This window comes from Synchiropus splendidus, chromosome 1 (assembly GCF_027744825.2).
Source record: "Synchiropus splendidus isolate RoL2022-P1 chromosome 1, RoL_Sspl_1.0, whole genome shotgun sequence".
Lineage (NCBI taxonomy): Eukaryota > Metazoa > Chordata > Actinopteri > Syngnathiformes > Callionymidae > Synchiropus > Synchiropus splendidus.
Window position 1 is genome coordinate 35,929,146 of NC_071334.1, and position 18,129 is coordinate 35,947,274.

Sequence of the window (18,129 nt, forward strand, 5' to 3'; positions counted from 1 at the left end):
TCTGGATCTCTAATTCTCCAGTTCCCCCTCACACAGACAACACTTCATTCATTTCACAATGCTAAATAAAGGAGCCATGAGCCAGGCTCCCTCGCACACCTGCTGCTGCTGCTGAGCTCCATTGGCTAATATATCCTATAGAATCCTCTTTAAGATTTGACTAACCATCTTGGCCTGGCTCCAAACTGCAGAAATGTAGAGCCCTATGAGCCAGCCAACATCCTCAGGTGGGTCCCTGCTAGCTGTCCGAAAGTCAACACTTGAGTGCCAGGGTGCCAGAGCCTACTCTGTCAGAGCCGTGCCTCTCGAGAACAGCAACATGCCCCTCCACCTTTGAACACTGTTAGAACTCATTGCCCTGCGTTTCAATAAGATCAATCCTACTTCCTCTGAGCATGTTGACACATGTGCATGTGTGAACACGCTATTCTTTGCATGTTCTTGTTTTGGTTCTGATTTTCTATGATGCAACAGTGTTCTGGAAGGCGCTACATAAATAAAAGTTTTATTACTGTATTATTACAATGCTAACTTGAGATGTCACAGATGCTGAAGGTGAGGATTCTGGTACCAAGTGGGAGACACAGGAAACAAAAGATGTCACTCACCTCACAGTGCGCTCTGTAGAGCGTCTGCAGCTTCTTTATGTCGTTCAAGCTGATTCGCTCAGGAAGAGGCTGGGCGCCGAGGTCAGGAGACGGAAATGGAGGCAGGGAGTGGGACGTGTCTGCAGAGAGGGCGTTACTGTCACTCTACTGTAGCTACCACACATCAAACAAGCACCTGTGACGGGCTCAACTTGACTTACCAATGTACTGCAAATGGTGTTGTGCTGCCACCGACTGCTCTGGAGCGTTAGTGCAGTGCTGAGAGCTCCCGCACAGACTGTCCGACATCCCATCCACCTTCTGGAGAGGCTTGAACCTGCGCACGGTCATGGATGGAATAGTTAGATGATGGCCAGCAAACTTTGAACACAACATTGAAATGAATACAAATCTTCAAATCTAAAACAAAGAGGAAGCCAAGTGTGTTGAATGAGCAGCAGCAATAAATAATTCATTGGGAACAATAGTCATAATGAGGCTTCACCGTGACGGTGTTCGAAGAGCTTGGAGGTGTGAGGACAAAGTCAGTTTCCATGCAAAGGAAACCTTCTTTATTTGTTCAGAAAACGTGTTTAGCTGAATAATTTTCCAAGTTGCAAGACCTAATGATTTCTCTAATCTTTTGGGGGCCGGCCACAGAGAAGTTATAAAAGTGAGCAGAAGACAGTAGGGAATTGGTGAAAATGTCTGACCCTGGTTCCACTGACCTCTGCTTTTGGTGGACTGGCTGCTGCCTCATGGCCATGTACTGCGTGTCTTCCTGCAGCCGGTTTAGCGGAGAGTCTGGTTTCACTCGGATACCGTAGTAATGATACTTTGAGTTTCCTCTGGAAAAGAAGAAAACAGCCAGAAGTCAGCGAAGGAGTCTGCTTCATTTTAACCACCTTTGTCGTCGTCTTCATTGGTCCATTAGGTTCACAAGTACATCTCCCACATCTTTGAAGGTGACATGACTACAGTGACCAGGAGGGGAATGCTTCCTGCTCGTACCTGGTTCCGAGGCGTCGGGTCCTGAGGCCCATGAAGACAGAGCGGATGAGCTTGCCGAAGGAGGCCGCATTGACCGGATCTAGTTTCTGTTCCTGGCAGTGCCTTAGATAATGGTTGTAGAGGGAGCAGCGGGGCAGACTTACCCCCTCCGCTGTCTCGTAGTTATCCAGCAGCCACTGGAGCTAAAAATAAACACAAGAGACTCTCAACATCAGTGGGCATGGTCTGCTGTGTGATGGTCACTGAGCCGGCATGAGTGGCGCCGGCGCTTCAAAGGACAGATGAAAGACTCACTTCCAAGCCAAGTGCAGATATGTCCACAATTTTGGAAGCGATTTAAAAAGAGCCCGCTAAATGACCACAGGTGAGCAAACTGTTAAAGCTGAAATACTAATAGGTGCGAACAATACATGCTCAGGAGAGGAGGGTCTGACTGCTAAAACACTTCTATATGTCACATTCAGTTCAATGAAAAGTTTGTATTGCATCAAAGGAAAATGACTAAGGTCAAAACATTCGCTGAGAAATGAGGTTTGCCATCATGGGCTTGCTTTAAAAGCATTGGTTGTGTTTTATTCAAACACAACCGCAAAGCAAGAAAGTGGCCCACTGATTATACTTAACGCTGGGTCAACATGGGTCGGTCAGTGATAATGTATGTTATGTAAAACAAGTGAAGACCTTCCCAGCGGTTTTGAGAAGGGGAAATGTACACAAAAAAGTGCAAGTCAAGCAAAACAGAAAGCACTGTGCACTCATGAAAAATGATCTCATACTTGTTTTACATTTACTGCATTGCTCTGCTCCTTTCGAGATGTTTGACATTCATTTGCTTTCCTGTTTAAGGATACCAGAGATTCATCTGACAGTTATTTCTGTTATATTTAGACTTTGCTGTGAAATGCAAGCTAATCTTGTTAAAAAGCAGAACAAATAGTCTCTTTCTTTTGAAACCTCCTGACTAAATCTTGCGGGGTTTTTGTTTTGTTTCCTCGAGCGCACACTTGGCTAACTTAAGCATTATTGAGTGAAATCTTTGAATCTCGAATCAATGCGTGGAATTCCCATTTCAATCAATAGCGAGAGCAGATGAAAAAGTGTCACTCATTTCAGTAAGAGTGCAGTGTGAGTGAAGGGGGCATTAGGCGGCGTGTTCAACTCTGTTCATCACCAGCAGGAACATGCAGCCGACTGGTTCAGCCTGATTTGTTTGGGGGTTGGAGAGAAAGCTCCTGGAAGACTTACATGGCTGTTGAGCAGGCTGCTTTTGTGACTCGCAATTCCCTCAGACTTTTGGAGGTTTTCAATCGCCATTTCAAGCTAAAGAAAGAAGAATGCATGCGACACAGAAGGGAGAGGAGGCAGAGGTGAGATCAAAAGAAATCAAGAAAAAGCAAAGGTGACACATAAAACAAGAAAATAAAGACTGTTAGCAGGCAGCCAAAGTTTCCATTAAACTCAGTCAGTGTTGCAGCCAAATTGATTATTGGCTGACAAAAGCATGCAAATCAAGGCACTCATAGAGTTAAGCTGCTGGTCAGACTCTCTAATGTATGCAAATGAGGACTGCAAACAGGGGCACGGGTCACTCAGCTCAGAGACAACAGGTCAACAATGCTGACCCCCCACCTCCCACCACAACTTATTAAACATTCCAACTTAAAAAGAATATTAACAGTCAGCAAATAATACATTTCTACTTCCTTAATGGACAACTAAACTATCTGGCAAGCAAACATTCTGTCAGCAGCACAGAGTCAAAGAAAAGATTTGTGCTACCGCAGCCAAACTGGAGACCAAAAAGAAAAGGGGGAAAAAGAAGATGGCACTGATCCAGCTCTTCGGAAAGCTCCAGAGGGCTCTCAGCCAAATGGTAATGAGCCCCAGGGGTTGCTTTGTTTCGCAGGGTGCTCAAGTGCCTGTGAAAACCTCTAAAACAAGGCACAACTGAATTATTTAAACTGATGTCCCGTTTTTACAGGCCTCCTTGTCGCTCCTCTTTTCTTCCTGTGTGTTTCTGCAGAACCAGGAGGTCCAGTCTCAGTTAGACCCCGTCTACACACAGTATAGTAGTAGTGTCTACTGTCTTGGTCAGCACAGCGCAGTCTGTCATACGTCTGGAGAACTTTCCTCTAACCTCGGAGTGTAAAATGGATTTAGGTATCCATCAAAATAAAGAACTACGGCTTAGATGGTCTACTCCTTGACTGCGTCCAGTAATAAAATTGTGTTAATGGCTTGACAATGAAAAGTAGAGCAAGGCAAGCAGACAAAAGCCTTCACCACTTTCACTATATCCATCGAGAAGGGCTGACAGAAAGAGCACCACAGTATTTAGAAAAACGTTGGATCATTTCCCAATTTTTATCTGTCAGTTGGTGACCTTTAACAGATATCTTTCAGTCTTTAGAGAGGGACTCTTTCCTGATTCCCATTAGCCAGAGACGGAAACAAACACTAATGAACTCGCTCACCATAGCCGAGGAGGAGCGGGAGGAGTGAGAAATATGGTTTCGGCCTGCTTCCATGTTCCCTCCGTGGATTAAGTAGGTGCTTCCGCTGGAGATGATGTGGCTGCTGCCCACGTCCATGGTGATGCCCACCATGCTGTGGGATGGAACGCCACCACTGGCCGAGGACACCACCGTGGTGACATGACCACTGCCACCCTGTGAGTCAAAGTAGGGGCCTCCACTGCTCTGGCCGTACAGCTGGGCCTCTGGATTGTAAGAGTAAGCTGTGCGGCTTTGGGGGATAAAGAAAAATGTTTTAAACACCGTAGCAAGACTTGTCACAAAAGCACCGTCACTCATCAGTCGTTGGGATACTTGCATTCAGTATTAGAGTGCAATGTGAGTGAGCTGCTCGGAAAACAGACAGTTCCGTCTTTACATTTGCAAATGAAGGATCAATTGGTACCAATTTACAGCTAGTCAGTTAGAAAACCATATCAAATAGACTGTATATACTTAGATTTACCTTGACAAGATTAAATAAAACATCAGGTTTTTTTTGTTTATTTTTCAGAAATTTCAATAAAAAAAGGTGAGGTTTGTCAAACTTCCACATCACATATACATATCTCAAACCTTCCCTCTCCATACATACTTACATTGTTCCATTGGTGTAAACTGCATCGCCACTTTCCCCGACATACTGGACCTGTGATGGATAGACATGCTGCACCGACTGGACCTGAGAAAACCAGGAAAATATTCAAGAGAAAGTCGTGTGTCAATCTTCAATATTCATTTTATTATTCATAAGAAACAAAAATAGATTTTTTTATACTGTAAAGAGTGTCTGCATGTGATGAGAGAAATGGACCATGTTGTGGCCAAATGGGTTATTAAGCAGAATATTAGTGCTATTAGCACAGTGTAAATCCATTTGTGTGGCTACATCTCACCTCACATCGAAACAAGTCACAATGATCCTCTCTAAACTCTGGTGAAATTGATTTAAGAATTCGATGACAGTGCCTAACGTGCAGCAGCATTAACTCTATCCATCAAAGGCAATGCAATAGTGTGACAGTATAGCCAAGAAACAGAAAGGATTGAAATCATGTAGATGCTTGAGAGACACAAAGGATTTCAGTTGGCGGGTGAATACAGAACAAAGTCTCAGAGCATGCCATAAGCTCCATGAGGCCGTAGCTCAGCCCAGAAGTGTTCGAAGAGGTAAGCATGTTCAAGATGGTGGCAGGCAGCATCATGATCAGACAAGAGGTCAAAAAACAAAGAGCATCCTGAAATTAAATTTACATTCCTGGTGGCTTTTTTTGGGGGGAAAAAAGAGATGTTGGCGCAGGCCAGCCAGCCATGGTACACCTCTGTGACAAAGGAGGGGGAATGGGAATGGTTTTGAAAATTGTTGAATCCATATTATTTTTAACAAACTAACATTAGGCCACTACAAATAGTTTTTTTTAACATCCAGCTCAAAATCAGAATGGCTGCCATTGGAGCAGCTGTATCTACAGCCACAGCTCTGCATTTCCAGAGCCAGAAGTCAGAAGGGAAACAGGTTTTCATGTTGGGAACATCAGCATAAAAATTACAGATGGTTTTTCAGTTCCTTTTAGGCGCAACACAACCCCACCCCCTGCCGCCACAGCCCTCCAACCCCCAGAGGGATAGACTGGTGAACAGAAAAACCAACGTAAATAACCCATGGAAGTATGTGATCAGTGACAGTAGTACCATTTGAATATTTTCGTACGTAAAGGGAGCTTAAGTGGGCTTTTTTGTATATCAATATTTCAAATCATAGAGTTCTGTGCAAACAGAAACACAATGATGTGTTGAATAGGGGTCCAAGATCATTTTAAAAGACACTCAAATCAGTATTTTAGTTGCTCTTTAAGGTCCAGAAAAATAAATTAATGAATCAACTCATGGTCATGGTAAGGGTCTTCAGCAGCGCCAGACTATGCCATAATAATCCTGTTCAGCAGTTTGAGTTGATAAAGACGTTATTATTTAAACGCACAGTTCTCCTCACAGTGTGTTTTACACATATGCATGCGCACTTGCAGGTTCAGCCAAAAAGCTGTGAATGAGCCAAGTATCATGCAAAGCCATGACTCCCAGAAGGATGCATGCAAGTGGTAGACCAGGCTCAGCCAGAGAAAGACACCCCTTCGGACACCCGTGCTGAGCGCAGGATAACAGCAGAACAGCAGCAACCCTGACAAAGTGATCCAGTCTCAAACACGCAGTTGCTTGTGTTCACTGAACAAACTGTACAGCCTCGCTCTCAAAATCCATCTGTCATAGAAACCTGCATTTTAAAAATAGTTGCTTCAATACAAACAACTTTGACTAACTGAGCTAAAGGGGAAGTGTGGTGAATGTAATCACAGCACTGTATTGATAGGCACAGCCCTGTGTACCTGCTGAGAGCCCTGTTGCACTCTTGGTGCTGAAAGAGGCTGTACTTGTCCTCCCTTCTGAGCTGAGCCTGTGGCTTGTACCAGCACCCTCTGTGTGGATACAAGACACAATAACTCCATTACATAGGTATGCACCCACATTCACATCATTGTAAACATCACGGTCACCACCTTTGACGACTGACACAGTTATGGAGCTGCAGAGGGAAATGTAGGCTTCCAACCGAGACATGCTCAATATTAAACTGAAAAGCAAATGTGGGCAATTTCTCTGATGAAATATCTTATTTTAATGTTTATTTAGGAATGCCTTGGACCAGAAACCACACTAAGTAGAGGTCTTTGCTTTATAATACTAATAATAGTATTTGTGAAATTGGTTTCAAACCGTTTCAAAACGTGCTCTATTTTCACTAACACAAACTGAAAAATCCAGATTTATAAGGAGCCACCGAGGTTTCAAAGACCGCTTTGTTAAATGTGAGTATAAATGAGCTAAACTATTCAGTGAAAATAAATAAGACATTATCTGGGGTTTAGATTGAGTAGCCAGGAACACAAGGATTGGTAATACAGCTGTGTAAGCAGAAACTAAATATCAAAGTATTTTCAAAGGCCTCAAACTTTATCAGCAAGCCAAGCTTTTGTGTTTATGCGCTTAAAATTGTAATGATCAAGAGCCAATAAAAATAGAATTATAGCAACCAGTTCTGACCAAAATAAAGGGTGTTGTTGGAGTCGCTGACCTCCCGATGAGCCAGTGTCAATCATTTTAATGCGTTTTAATATACTGTATAGAACGAGTCCATGAGCCAACACTGCTCTGTGATATCAGAGTTCAAATCCTTTCCGCTTACATTCAGCACAGGCTGGCATCCTCCCGCATCTGCCAATATTGGGCACATTTCTTATTGACACGTTGATATGTTTCACCCATCCTCTACACTGAAGCACAGTACAAACTCTGCTCTTGCACTCCCCCATTGTGCTGCCTCACATTTTCAGCGTCGACTTGGGGTGATCATCTTAAATCCTTGAACAATCATTTCAAAACTTGGTCCCAAAATATAGTTGCAGTTAGTTTGGGCCAGCACATGAAGGTGGCCACAGACCAGCTGAGATCAGATTTCACAGTAGCATCAGTATTTGATTTTTGGATATCTTAATTTTTTACACTATCTTGGACAGAACATGATGACAGCACAATGACATACAATCTTTTTTTTTTAATTATTGTTACGTTACCTTTTACATTTAATTAGTCTTCAGTGAGATGATGATAAATAATTATAAGAAATGAACAGTAGATCCATACTGTCTAGCAGCCCAATTAATCTACGTCACCCAGTCATGGTACATTCCATTCCAGACAGTTTGCAAAAAGTAACATGGGATCCAGAATTTAAGAATTTACGTTTTTGCCATTTTCTCATTTTTTCAAATCCCGGGCAAAAAAGCCTTATAAGCCAAACACCAGCCACATTCCACCGAGGAGTGGCAGAGTTCCTTCATTGTGCCAGGCCTTGAGAGTGATAGTGTCCTACCTGCTGAGATGCCGGAACTGGCTGTACAACAGGAGCCTGAGCTGATGATGATGTCCGCAGTGTTGCCACACTGGTCGTGGCATCTGACCCTCCCTCTGAGCTCTGCATGCTGGTATAAAGGTAAGAGACAGAAGAACATCGTGTCAGCAGGATGAGCAGCATACAGCGTACATAAAACAGGCACAAGATCGAAAACGCATGGTGGGGGTCTGATGTTGATCAGAACAATTTGACCTCACGTCATTAAAACTAGACTGATGTAAGATAATGTGGAACACATTGCAGAAAAAAAAACGTGTAACATGGAAAGCAACAGAAGGCAGGTCTGCATTTTTCAATAATAATAATTACGATAAGTACATTTTCATTCTATTGCATGTGTTGTACACACCACAGTCTCTCTTGAAACTGTTTTCTGATGAAACCATTTGTTTCTGTTTAAATATAATAGTTAACCAAGTGTATAGATGAGAAATTCAATGTTTCACATCCCTCGTAGAACTCAATCGTGTCTGACAGACTGTTCTGCCAGCTTTAATTAGGGGTTAAAGTTAGCCGTCTGTCTGCTGTCCCCAATGTATCGTGTCTCTTAACAGTTTACTTTAACTATGGACCCATGTGGACACATTTCCTGGATGCTATTGAAGAAATAATGTGAGGACACCACCGCCAATACTGGACCGGATGTCCAATATCCAACTATTTTCACCACAGTGTTTCGCCGAGGTGCCAGCGCAGCAGGAAACCTTCATGTGTTGATGTGAACCAAGGCAGAGGACTGCGTCAGAGAATCTAGGAGGACCACTCCATCTAATAAAATAAACACGGATCCGGAGATACAGTGTTGGCCATTACCAAAGGTTCCCTGAATTAAAAATAAGTTTAAAACTACGATCATGAACCAAAGTCCATCAAACTCTACACAACTGTCACACGCTGGTGTCGGCTGACAACATGTATGTAAGTCCGATGCAGTGAGTGTGCTGTTTGTTATCGAATTTATGGTGAGATGTAAAATTCTTATCGCCCATCCCTTTTGCATAGGATACCTCGTTTCTGATTAGGATTTCCTTTAGTAAATCATTGTTGTCATTAGTTATTAACTGGCATTTATTAACTCAGAGTTGTAATTGCAATTGCAAGACTAGGAACAACAGGCAAAAAAACGGCAAAAACTTAAAGGCAAAAAAGTGTATCAATTTTAGTAGACCCACCATTAGCCATTCTTTAAAACCACTGCTGAGTCTTTACTTGCATGCACTAATAAAGGCCATTTACAAGGAGCTTTTTGGGGCTAGGAAATGGCGACCTAGCTTTATTCTGTAAAAAGAAAAGCTATCTGACAGATGTCATCCAGTCAACTAAGACAGGTGCAATGAACAGAATTCAACTGACTGATTACTAAGGATGGAACCCAAAAAGCCACCCACCCACCACCTAACAATGTCCCAAGCAATGTAAAAGGCAACAAAACTGGGGTGCAGTTGTAGAGTGTGCAGGGGTATAAGCAGATGAACGAAACAACTTATACAACAATAATGAAAATGACAGTGGGGCTCCAACCTCTGCTAGGGTTATGATCGTATCCAGTGCTTGTTTCGAACCAGAGCTGCTCTCAAGGGCTTAAATAATCCAGCTGATATGAGGAAATTCCTCAATGCTTTGCAAACGTTTTTCGGTTGCTATGGTGAGGAATCCATGACGACCACCCCCAATGCAACCCTCCTCTACCCCTCCCTGCTCACTCTTTATTTAACTCTCTTTATAAAGCTCGAGAACAGGAACTTTTGAGGAGGACTGCTAGGAGAGTGGGGGTGGAATTTAATGAGAAAGCTTCAGCCTTGCTGGATTGAAACAGCCAAAATAGGCCCAGACCAGAAAAAAACAATTGGCTTTTATGAGGGGCATGATATTTCATAACCACCCAACTGCATGAGGTGACTCATGAGGAGCACATATACAGAGTCATGCCAGGTCATCTTTCTTGAAGAAGCCTGACAAGCACGTGACCTTCACTAAAAAGCTCATGAACAAAGCATTGTGACAGCACATACCTCCGCCAAGCAGCCCATTTCACACAACTTTCTATATTTTTATCGGTACAAACTCTGCCACCGTCAAGACAGTGCACTGTCAAGCAAGGGTGAGTAAGGCCAATGTTGTTGGGTTTTCACATTTTCACTTCTCGTATTGTTACTCCTTGCCGTATGTGTGTGTGTGTGTGTATATATGCATGTGTGCGCTTTATATTTATACTGCCTCATGGGGACCAATTCTTGACAAAACACTATCCTCGTGGGGACCTCATGTCTTCATGGGGACCTTTTGTCAGTCCCCACAGGTCCAAACATCAATTTGAGGATGAAGACCTCAAAATAGGTGATTATAATTTGTTTGGTTCAGACCCATGGTTAAGATTAAGCATTTGTTTTGGATGGTTAAGTTAAGGCTGTGGAGAGCATGATATAAATATTTTGAGTCACTGCTACTGTTTAGCCCACATGATATGACCAGCAAATGAATCCTCAACAAACCTGAGTCAACAAACCTCCAGCACCGTCAGTCTTGGTGGCTGGAGCAGTACGCACAGCTGCACAAGGTTTGGCTGCCTCGACTGCAACAGCACAACAAACAAAACCGCTCACAGCAATGGGTCAATGTTAAACAACGCGGTTCAGATTAAACGTTTGCTGCATGAGAACATCTGAATCAGAGAGCATCTTTTTGTGCCATGTAAACAGAGAAGACTAATCTCAGATTGGACTACAGTACATTGAGTTTCGGAATTAATACTATTATTAGGGAAGTGCCGATCAATCCTTGTTGATAAGCTCAACTTTACAAGATCAGTGCTCTGCCTATTCCTTTTTTTGACAACCAATCATATATACCAATCTCATCTGCTACAGCCATCCACAGCACACTCCAGCAAACATATTATAGCGATGCAGAAACCGATGTGCAGCTAACAAAAGCATGTGCAGCATAACCAAACTTATGAAACTTATAAAAATCACATAAAACCCTAATCGTACCAATCCCCCAGTCATATGTTAGTGGACTGTAGAAAACCATGTTGCCTGACAGGGGGACTTTGCAAAACACCAAATTATTTTCTCTCTTCTATTCTGCAAGGAAGAAAAACAATAAACTTGGGTGTGCCGCCACTGACATTTTCTACACGTAGGGACTGACGAAATGAGTAACAGACTAAGTGAAGCCTATGTTGAAATTACAGATGTGTCAGTGGAATATGTGAACATGAAACAATTTCGAAAACAATTCCGGAAACAATTGTCCCCTTGATATAATCACTTTTTATTACGACCATTCATTACCAGTCAATAAAAGTGGACCTGATAAGGGGGAACAAATGTCACAGGTTCGCCTCTATCTTACAGTCTGTCAGAGATATAGACATATATAAACCTATAGTAATCCTTGAATTTGTCTTTAGATCTACTGTTCTCGTCATCAGAAGTGGCATGTCAACCTTTTGAGCACAATCTTGTACAAAAGCAAACCATTCATACAGAGGAGTGGAAACCTGTAGAGTGATAGCAGCTACTTGGGGTCCGTGGAGGCTAAAAGTAAGTAAATTCCACACAAGCAGCTCTGAAGACCACAGAGCAGGGACACAGCAGGAACTGCAAGACATTAATAAACTGCCTAACAACCAAAGAATCAGTTTCTACCTCTAAGATACTCACCCCCTTGTTATTATTATATCCACACACTAGTCCGGCTCATTTAATCCAAAGAAAACTAACAAACATCAAAGGATACTGACAAGTTACAAGAGATTTGAAAGCTGCATTGTTATAAGCGAATGCTACAGTAAGATGGAGGCATCATAAATTCTTCAGCCCATACTCTGTAAACACGGTACAAGCATCTGTCAGAACAGATCTCCCTTTAGCAGTTCTCAATCATAGAAAAACACATACAGATGTTCAATTAAAAGCAGGAGCCCACAGTCTTGGCTCATGTTTGCACTAGCCCACATTGTTTGCAGAGCAACAACGGTTGCTACTGGCAACACCGTCCACTCCCGTTTCCAGGCGCCTGTTGCTATGCAACCAACAGAATACTTCCCAAACCAAACAATGCCATCCCCCCACCTGATCCCTCTATCTCACGCTAGGTCGGAAAGTACAATAAACACTATGGAAGCTATTAATTTCATACACAAAGTGACACAAAACTATTACCGTGGTGGCAGAACAAAGTCATCTATTTAAAGCCAACAGGATTATCTTCAGAGTCGTTTTGCACTTGAATGAAAAAAAGAACTCAAAAAAAAGAAGCAAAAAATTTCTTGAACAAAACTATACTCAATACTGTAATACAGAAAAAAAGAATGTACAAACCAAGGTAATCCAGATTTGCGCACGAGTGGCTCCTGAATGAGTACATAGAACTCACGATATGAAAAGTTTATTGAAATCTTGACAAATGGAGTACAGTTTAAAATACAGATGAGATGTATATTCATTTGAAACAGAAATCCAACAATCTTCTTTATTCTCCCCATTTCCACTTAATCATTTCTGTCAACAATGATTTGAACATTCTTCAAACACCATTCATTCTGATTAATTTTATTTTGGGGTTTTAATTGTAAGACCACATATATATTGACATTTGACACAAATATATAACTTTGAAGACATCTGAGCTGTCTTCAATCAATAATGCTACAACAAGGGGAAATACTTAATTATGAAAAAAGTAAATATTGTACCTTCATTTGTGGTGGTCATCATTAACATGCTACAGCGCAATCCTGAGTATTAACAAGGAAGTTTGGAAGATGGGAAGTGTCCCTCTCAACTGCAGGAAAAAGACAGTTGTATAGACTGTATAGATACAGACTTTTTCACTCTGCTACAGTTTATCAACAGGAGGCCTGTTTGGTACCTAACTTATTTTTGCTAAATGTTACTTTTGTTGAATGGAATGACTCAAAGGATATTTGTTAGAATAACGTGACCACCTTTTCAGGGAATTCCAAAATATGAGTTATTTGGTTACTTGTTACTAAGCTCTAGTTGACATGTGAACTGTTCTCCTTAATGTAAACGGCAACTACAGAGTAAAATGTCTGTGAATACAAAGCTGAAGCAACAGGTTCCACGCATCTGTCAAACAGTGAAACGTGTTCTTTTACAATGGGACATTTGGGCTTTCAATAGCCGACTCGTCAAGATCACACAACACACGCGCCAGCACAAAGACCAAATTAAGATATGATGAAAGATTTCCACAACAGAAGCTTTTCTTCAAGCCTGTCTCATTAATTTGAGTCTAATCCAATCAAAGCCGCTCTCGGGTCAGCAGATGGTAGAGTTTGAGGAGGGGAAAGAGAGTGCCTGACCACACACCCCCACCCCACACACACACACACCTCTGGCCATCAACGCAACCAGTCCACTCTGTCACTATGTGTGCTGCAAGGCTGACAGCTACAGAGCGAAGGATCAAACTGTTGCCATGGAGATTGTGTGTTCTTCTACGCACTGCACTTGCAACTTCCTCCCCCTTCGCCCAACCTTTTCCAACCCATTCCACATTTTAATCCTTACTCTGTCCAGCCCTATCAACACAATGACATCTAGACATCAGAATGAAGACGATATATACAACATGTAACATTATAGAATAAAGACAAGATGCAACAATTCCATATACATTTATAAAATTCTAAAAAAAAACCACATTCCTATTGCAGTTTTGGAACAGACACAATCACTACTGACTTGCTGTACTTCAATGTTGATAAGATTGCCATTAATAGTAATTTTAAAAGTTACTTGCGGTCATCACTAGTCACTCATGTTTTGCAATCCTTAAGCAGGCCTTTTATCTACCTTATTTTTAATTGTTTTATCGTGCTTGTCCTCAAAATCGAGCTGAGCCATGTCGCAAAACAATTTAATACAACTTGCATCAGCAGGGTTTAACCAGTCCTTCAGCCCCTACACCATCTTACTTTTTGCTCCATTCTCTATTGGTAAATGGTCAAGTTAACCGATATAGACCAATCATATAAACTGGCATCATAACCAGGGTCGCCCTTGAGTTGGTGGGTGAGTGCACCTAGCGCTAACAGCTGAGCTGTACAAGATGACACGGAACTCAGTACAACAAAAACGAGAGGCCTCAGCATTGAGTACGGATAATATTCTACAGAGCTTCTACGAGAAAAAAAATTAGGGCAATCCTCAACCATTCATTTTGTCACCATCTCCATGTGTCACATGACCACATTCTGGTGATGACTGAGCAGGATAGGTTCAACATAGGACCTTTTTTGCTTTAGGTGATTGATGGATCATGGTTAAGAAGCATGGGAATTTTCCCGGTCAATCTCTATCTATCACCCTGTTTCCTGAGCACAGACTCACCAGTTAATTCAATACACAGCTTCTCCCCGACCACCAGAGGTTGCTGTGTCAAGAATCTGATGAAAGTAAAGACTGGAAAATGTGCCAGATCAAAATACAGCACGTGCATCTCATAGAATGTCTGACACAAAAATTCACAAAGATTCAACTAATCTTTTTGCTGGAGTGTTTGGCAACTTTGGCAGAGGATCGAAGAGTCTGTTTGTAGCATTAGCCATCGAACAAGCCAGGTCTGATATGGCATGACAACAGTTCCAGTGACTCATTTTGGTGGACGTTGGTGGTGTGTAAGGTTAACCATCATGTGCCAGATGTAGTAATTTAGCATACAGTAAGCAACACCGCTAACGAAAGGCAAACACTGACTGTACTGGGAAGGAGAGTGTAACCACCCACCAAAGAAGCTGTGTGTGCACGTCATTAACCAGTGTCCTTGTTGGTGTCCATCCAGTCACCAATGGGGGAGTCATGGTGCTGGCGATTATGTTGTAGCGACTTTGGACAGATATTAGTTCTATTTAATCCAAATAAACATTTCCTTACAAAGTAGCCCGAAACTTAACAAAAGAAAGAAAAGTGTGGGGGCTGCTGCTACCTCTGCCTGTGTGGAAGGAGGGGACAGCCATTGTAATGCAAATGCTTCCGCCTTGTCTGCTGTTTGTGGCAGGAAATTTAATTAGCAGTTGTGTAGCTACGATACAAACAGGTGGAATGTTAAGAATGCTTCTTGATGACACACAAACAGAAAGGCAGAAGAGCCAGACTGAAAAACGTTTCATACAGCAGCAAGTTGCAACTTGTTGGGGCATCAGGGCAGATCAGTGGCAGGCTTTCTAGCATTTAACAAGACATGTCTCTTCATTTTTATATCAAAGCATTATCCCCCAAAGTTTTTTTTTTAATCTGCGGGAAAAAAGGACCAATATGAGAACCCCCCACTATTCCCTTTAAGCTGAAAAAACAGTATAAGCACATGAGTTGTAATGAAAAGCCCTAAACAACTAAATGCATTGTTAAGATTATGAACACGTCCTCATACACAAATGGCTTCACTTAATGGCACCCGCGGGGCATTCGCGCCCCCGATCTTCTGATTTGCTCAGTGATTTCTTGACATGCTTTTGGGTAAACCCATTGCAATAAAGTTGCTTTACTGAGGTGAAAAAAAAGTTTATGGCTGTGCATTGATCCATGTCTGTAGTCATTAAGACAGACTGACAACAGCAACGCCCGATGTCATTAGCGTGCCTCATCAAGATAAGCTATATAAAGCGCAAGTAAACAAACATGGATATGATACACAGACAGTGATGTCAGAACTAAAGAGCATTGTGCATTAATTAGATTGATATCGGTGCTGAATTTACACCATGAAAGACAGTCACTGACAAGGAAGTAAGACATTTGTGTATCATTTTTCTCAAACTTGGCACTGCAAGCCACAACTAAATTCTTTCAACACAAGGAATTCAAAACAACCTAATAAAAGGAAGTCTTAGAGACAAAAACTTGGATTGCTACTGTCTTTCACCTTACCACGACTTGGGTTTATTTTCAAATCAAGTTGCCATGCAAACATAACAGAGTCACGTTCAAGTTGAAGAGGGGCAGGACGGAGGGGAGCTGTTTCGGATTTCCAGCCAGAATTCTGTTTTCCTATTCTACCCCCAAATAAATTCAAAGAGTGGCTAGCGAAGAAAACTTTGTCAATGTGTGAGTGCACAACATCAGAGAATGCGTTGAACATGTCATGATCCTAAATCTTAAACTTGAGGACTATTAAGACTGGATTCGGATGTGGGCTAGTGTCATTTTTACCACGGGACATTGATAATCTTAGGGGCCGATTTACACAGGAAGATAAATGTCATGCAACAGAGAAGCCCCGACATATACTTGTGATGATATATATTCGTCATGAACTCCTAGGCCCCGAGTCTCCCCCTGCTCTGTGCAGCAAACAGTGGTCAGTTTCAGCTACATGATTCACAGTATTACAGGTATTGTGGAAAACTACTCGTGCTCATTAACCAAGAACTTTCCGAGGACCCGTCCTGGATCTGAACCTTTCCTGAATCTGTGAATCCTTCTGTGCTAAGGTGGCTGAAAAACAAGGCCACATAATGAAGCACCAACAACCTTGTGAAGAACAAAACTCAGAACTTCACCATTTCCACAACAAGAACGTTGACAAACACATGGACATATGACTATGAGGGAGGAGGAGAACATCTCCACACGTAAACAGTGAGTGACTGCTCTCCTCAAATCAGTGTCTCAGTCGAGAGCGTGGCGAAGACAAAGTCTGAAACAATTTGGTTTTTGCTTGTAATTTAAACTGCCCTAAATGCTTCCGTTTTTAACTTGTTGAGGCCGAAACAAAGACATGGGCAAAAAAGGTACAGTATAATAGGGCTTCTTTAAAATCTGAAGCCACCCACAAGGATAAAATTCCTTATTTATTTGGTTTGAAATAGTAATAATGATGAAAGTTTGCAGTCAGCAAAAATCACTATAACAATTGGGGTCAGGGTGGAATCGTGACCGATTAAATAATGCATAAATAATAAAAGATGAACAAATAAATAAACAAACTAAGTAGAAAAATAGATTTGATCAACTTAAAATGTCGATTTACTATCCAATGAATTAAATTAGCCGACTACTTCACTGGGCAGTAACACTAGATGGAGCTTCACAGCACCACCTAGTTGCAGCAATATAGACACAGAATTATTTCCTTCAACTACCCAAACTTTGTCAACTGTCTGTTTTGAGCAAATACACGAGCCGACATCCCATCGATTGACCGTCAATGCCATCCACACCTGAGGAGCTTTCTGGCGAATACACGGAGGCTTTGAGAGTAGAAAAGATTGTCAAAAGTTGTCTAGGCCATGATGTCATCTGAAACCTCCTCCAGGTACGAATCAAGAACTGACCCCACCATAAGAATAACAACACTATGCCAGGCGCCGACTGCAGTTTCACTCGGAGCAGCAGCACAGATGCTAATGTTAGCTCTCCGCGCCGCCACCAGCATAAACACGACTCTTCATAAAGGACATTCCAAATGACGTCTTCATCGTGGTTGTATACAACCTCGGGATGTCTTCGACAGATAAACGAGCCAAATAACTTTGAGCCGAACTCCCTACCATTTTCGGTGGCTTACCGAGGAAGCATTAGCTGAAGTACCGCTAGCCTCCGCATCCATCGAGTGGCAACATAGCAACAAGTGTAAAGTTGAGAACACCTTGAGCTGAACTAACGTCGCTGTTTTCACGAGTTTCAAGAGGCGGAAGGCGAAATTCTGGAACATGTCGAGGGGATGGCAGGGTCGAGGGGTAGAGTGGATGCAAAGTTCAAACGATCCAAAAGCCGGAGGTAAAGAGAGAAGGGAAACAGAACCCTGAGAGAAACTTGTGGAAAACAAGTCTGCTAGCAGCGCGCACACCCAGCATGAAACAAGTGCCGTTTAAACCTTGTAAAGAGATAGTCACCTTAGTTTTGAGAAAAGTTCTGCTCTGTTTCCCCTCTCTCCCACTCGCTGTGACCTCCAGATGCTGCGGCTGCTGTTGCTGAGTGTTGCTCCGTTGGTAAGTAACTGTATCCACGGCTACAGTCACTATGGCGCGACAGGGTCTCGAGGCAACTGTTGCTACCCTCCACCGCTGATGTCA

General features: G+C 42.3%; 1 protein-coding gene across 3 annotated transcripts in view; it reads right to left on the bottom strand.

Annotated features, from left to right (window-relative positions):
- Window positions 1-18,129, bottom strand: part of rfx2 (regulatory factor X, 2 (influences HLA class II expression)) — a 22,775-nt gene extending 4,646 nt beyond the window's left edge. Inside the window, exons 1-10 of one of the 3 annotated variants that reach the window (XM_053854740.1) lie at window positions 17,950-18,128; window positions 8,040-8,148; window positions 6,496-6,585; window positions 4,711-4,793; window positions 4,073-4,343; window positions 2,844-2,918; window positions 1,599-1,780; window positions 1,316-1,435; window positions 809-924; window positions 609-727 (exon numbers count right to left, since the gene is read on the bottom strand). In XM_053854740.1, the coding sequence (XP_053710715.1) occupies window positions 609-727; window positions 809-924; window positions 1,316-1,435; window positions 1,599-1,780; window positions 2,844-2,918; window positions 4,073-4,343; window positions 4,711-4,793; window positions 6,496-6,585; window positions 8,040-8,147 (1,164 nt within the window). In that variant the 5' untranslated portion in view covers window position 8,148; window positions 17,950-18,128. Of the gene's footprint in view, window positions 1-608; window positions 728-808; window positions 925-1,315; window positions 1,436-1,598; window positions 1,781-2,843; window positions 2,919-4,072; window positions 4,344-4,710; window positions 4,794-6,495; window positions 6,586-8,039; window positions 8,149-17,949 lie in introns of all 3 variants that reach the window. The other 2 variants (XM_053854741.1, XM_053854742.1) reach the window with 2 other exon arrangements.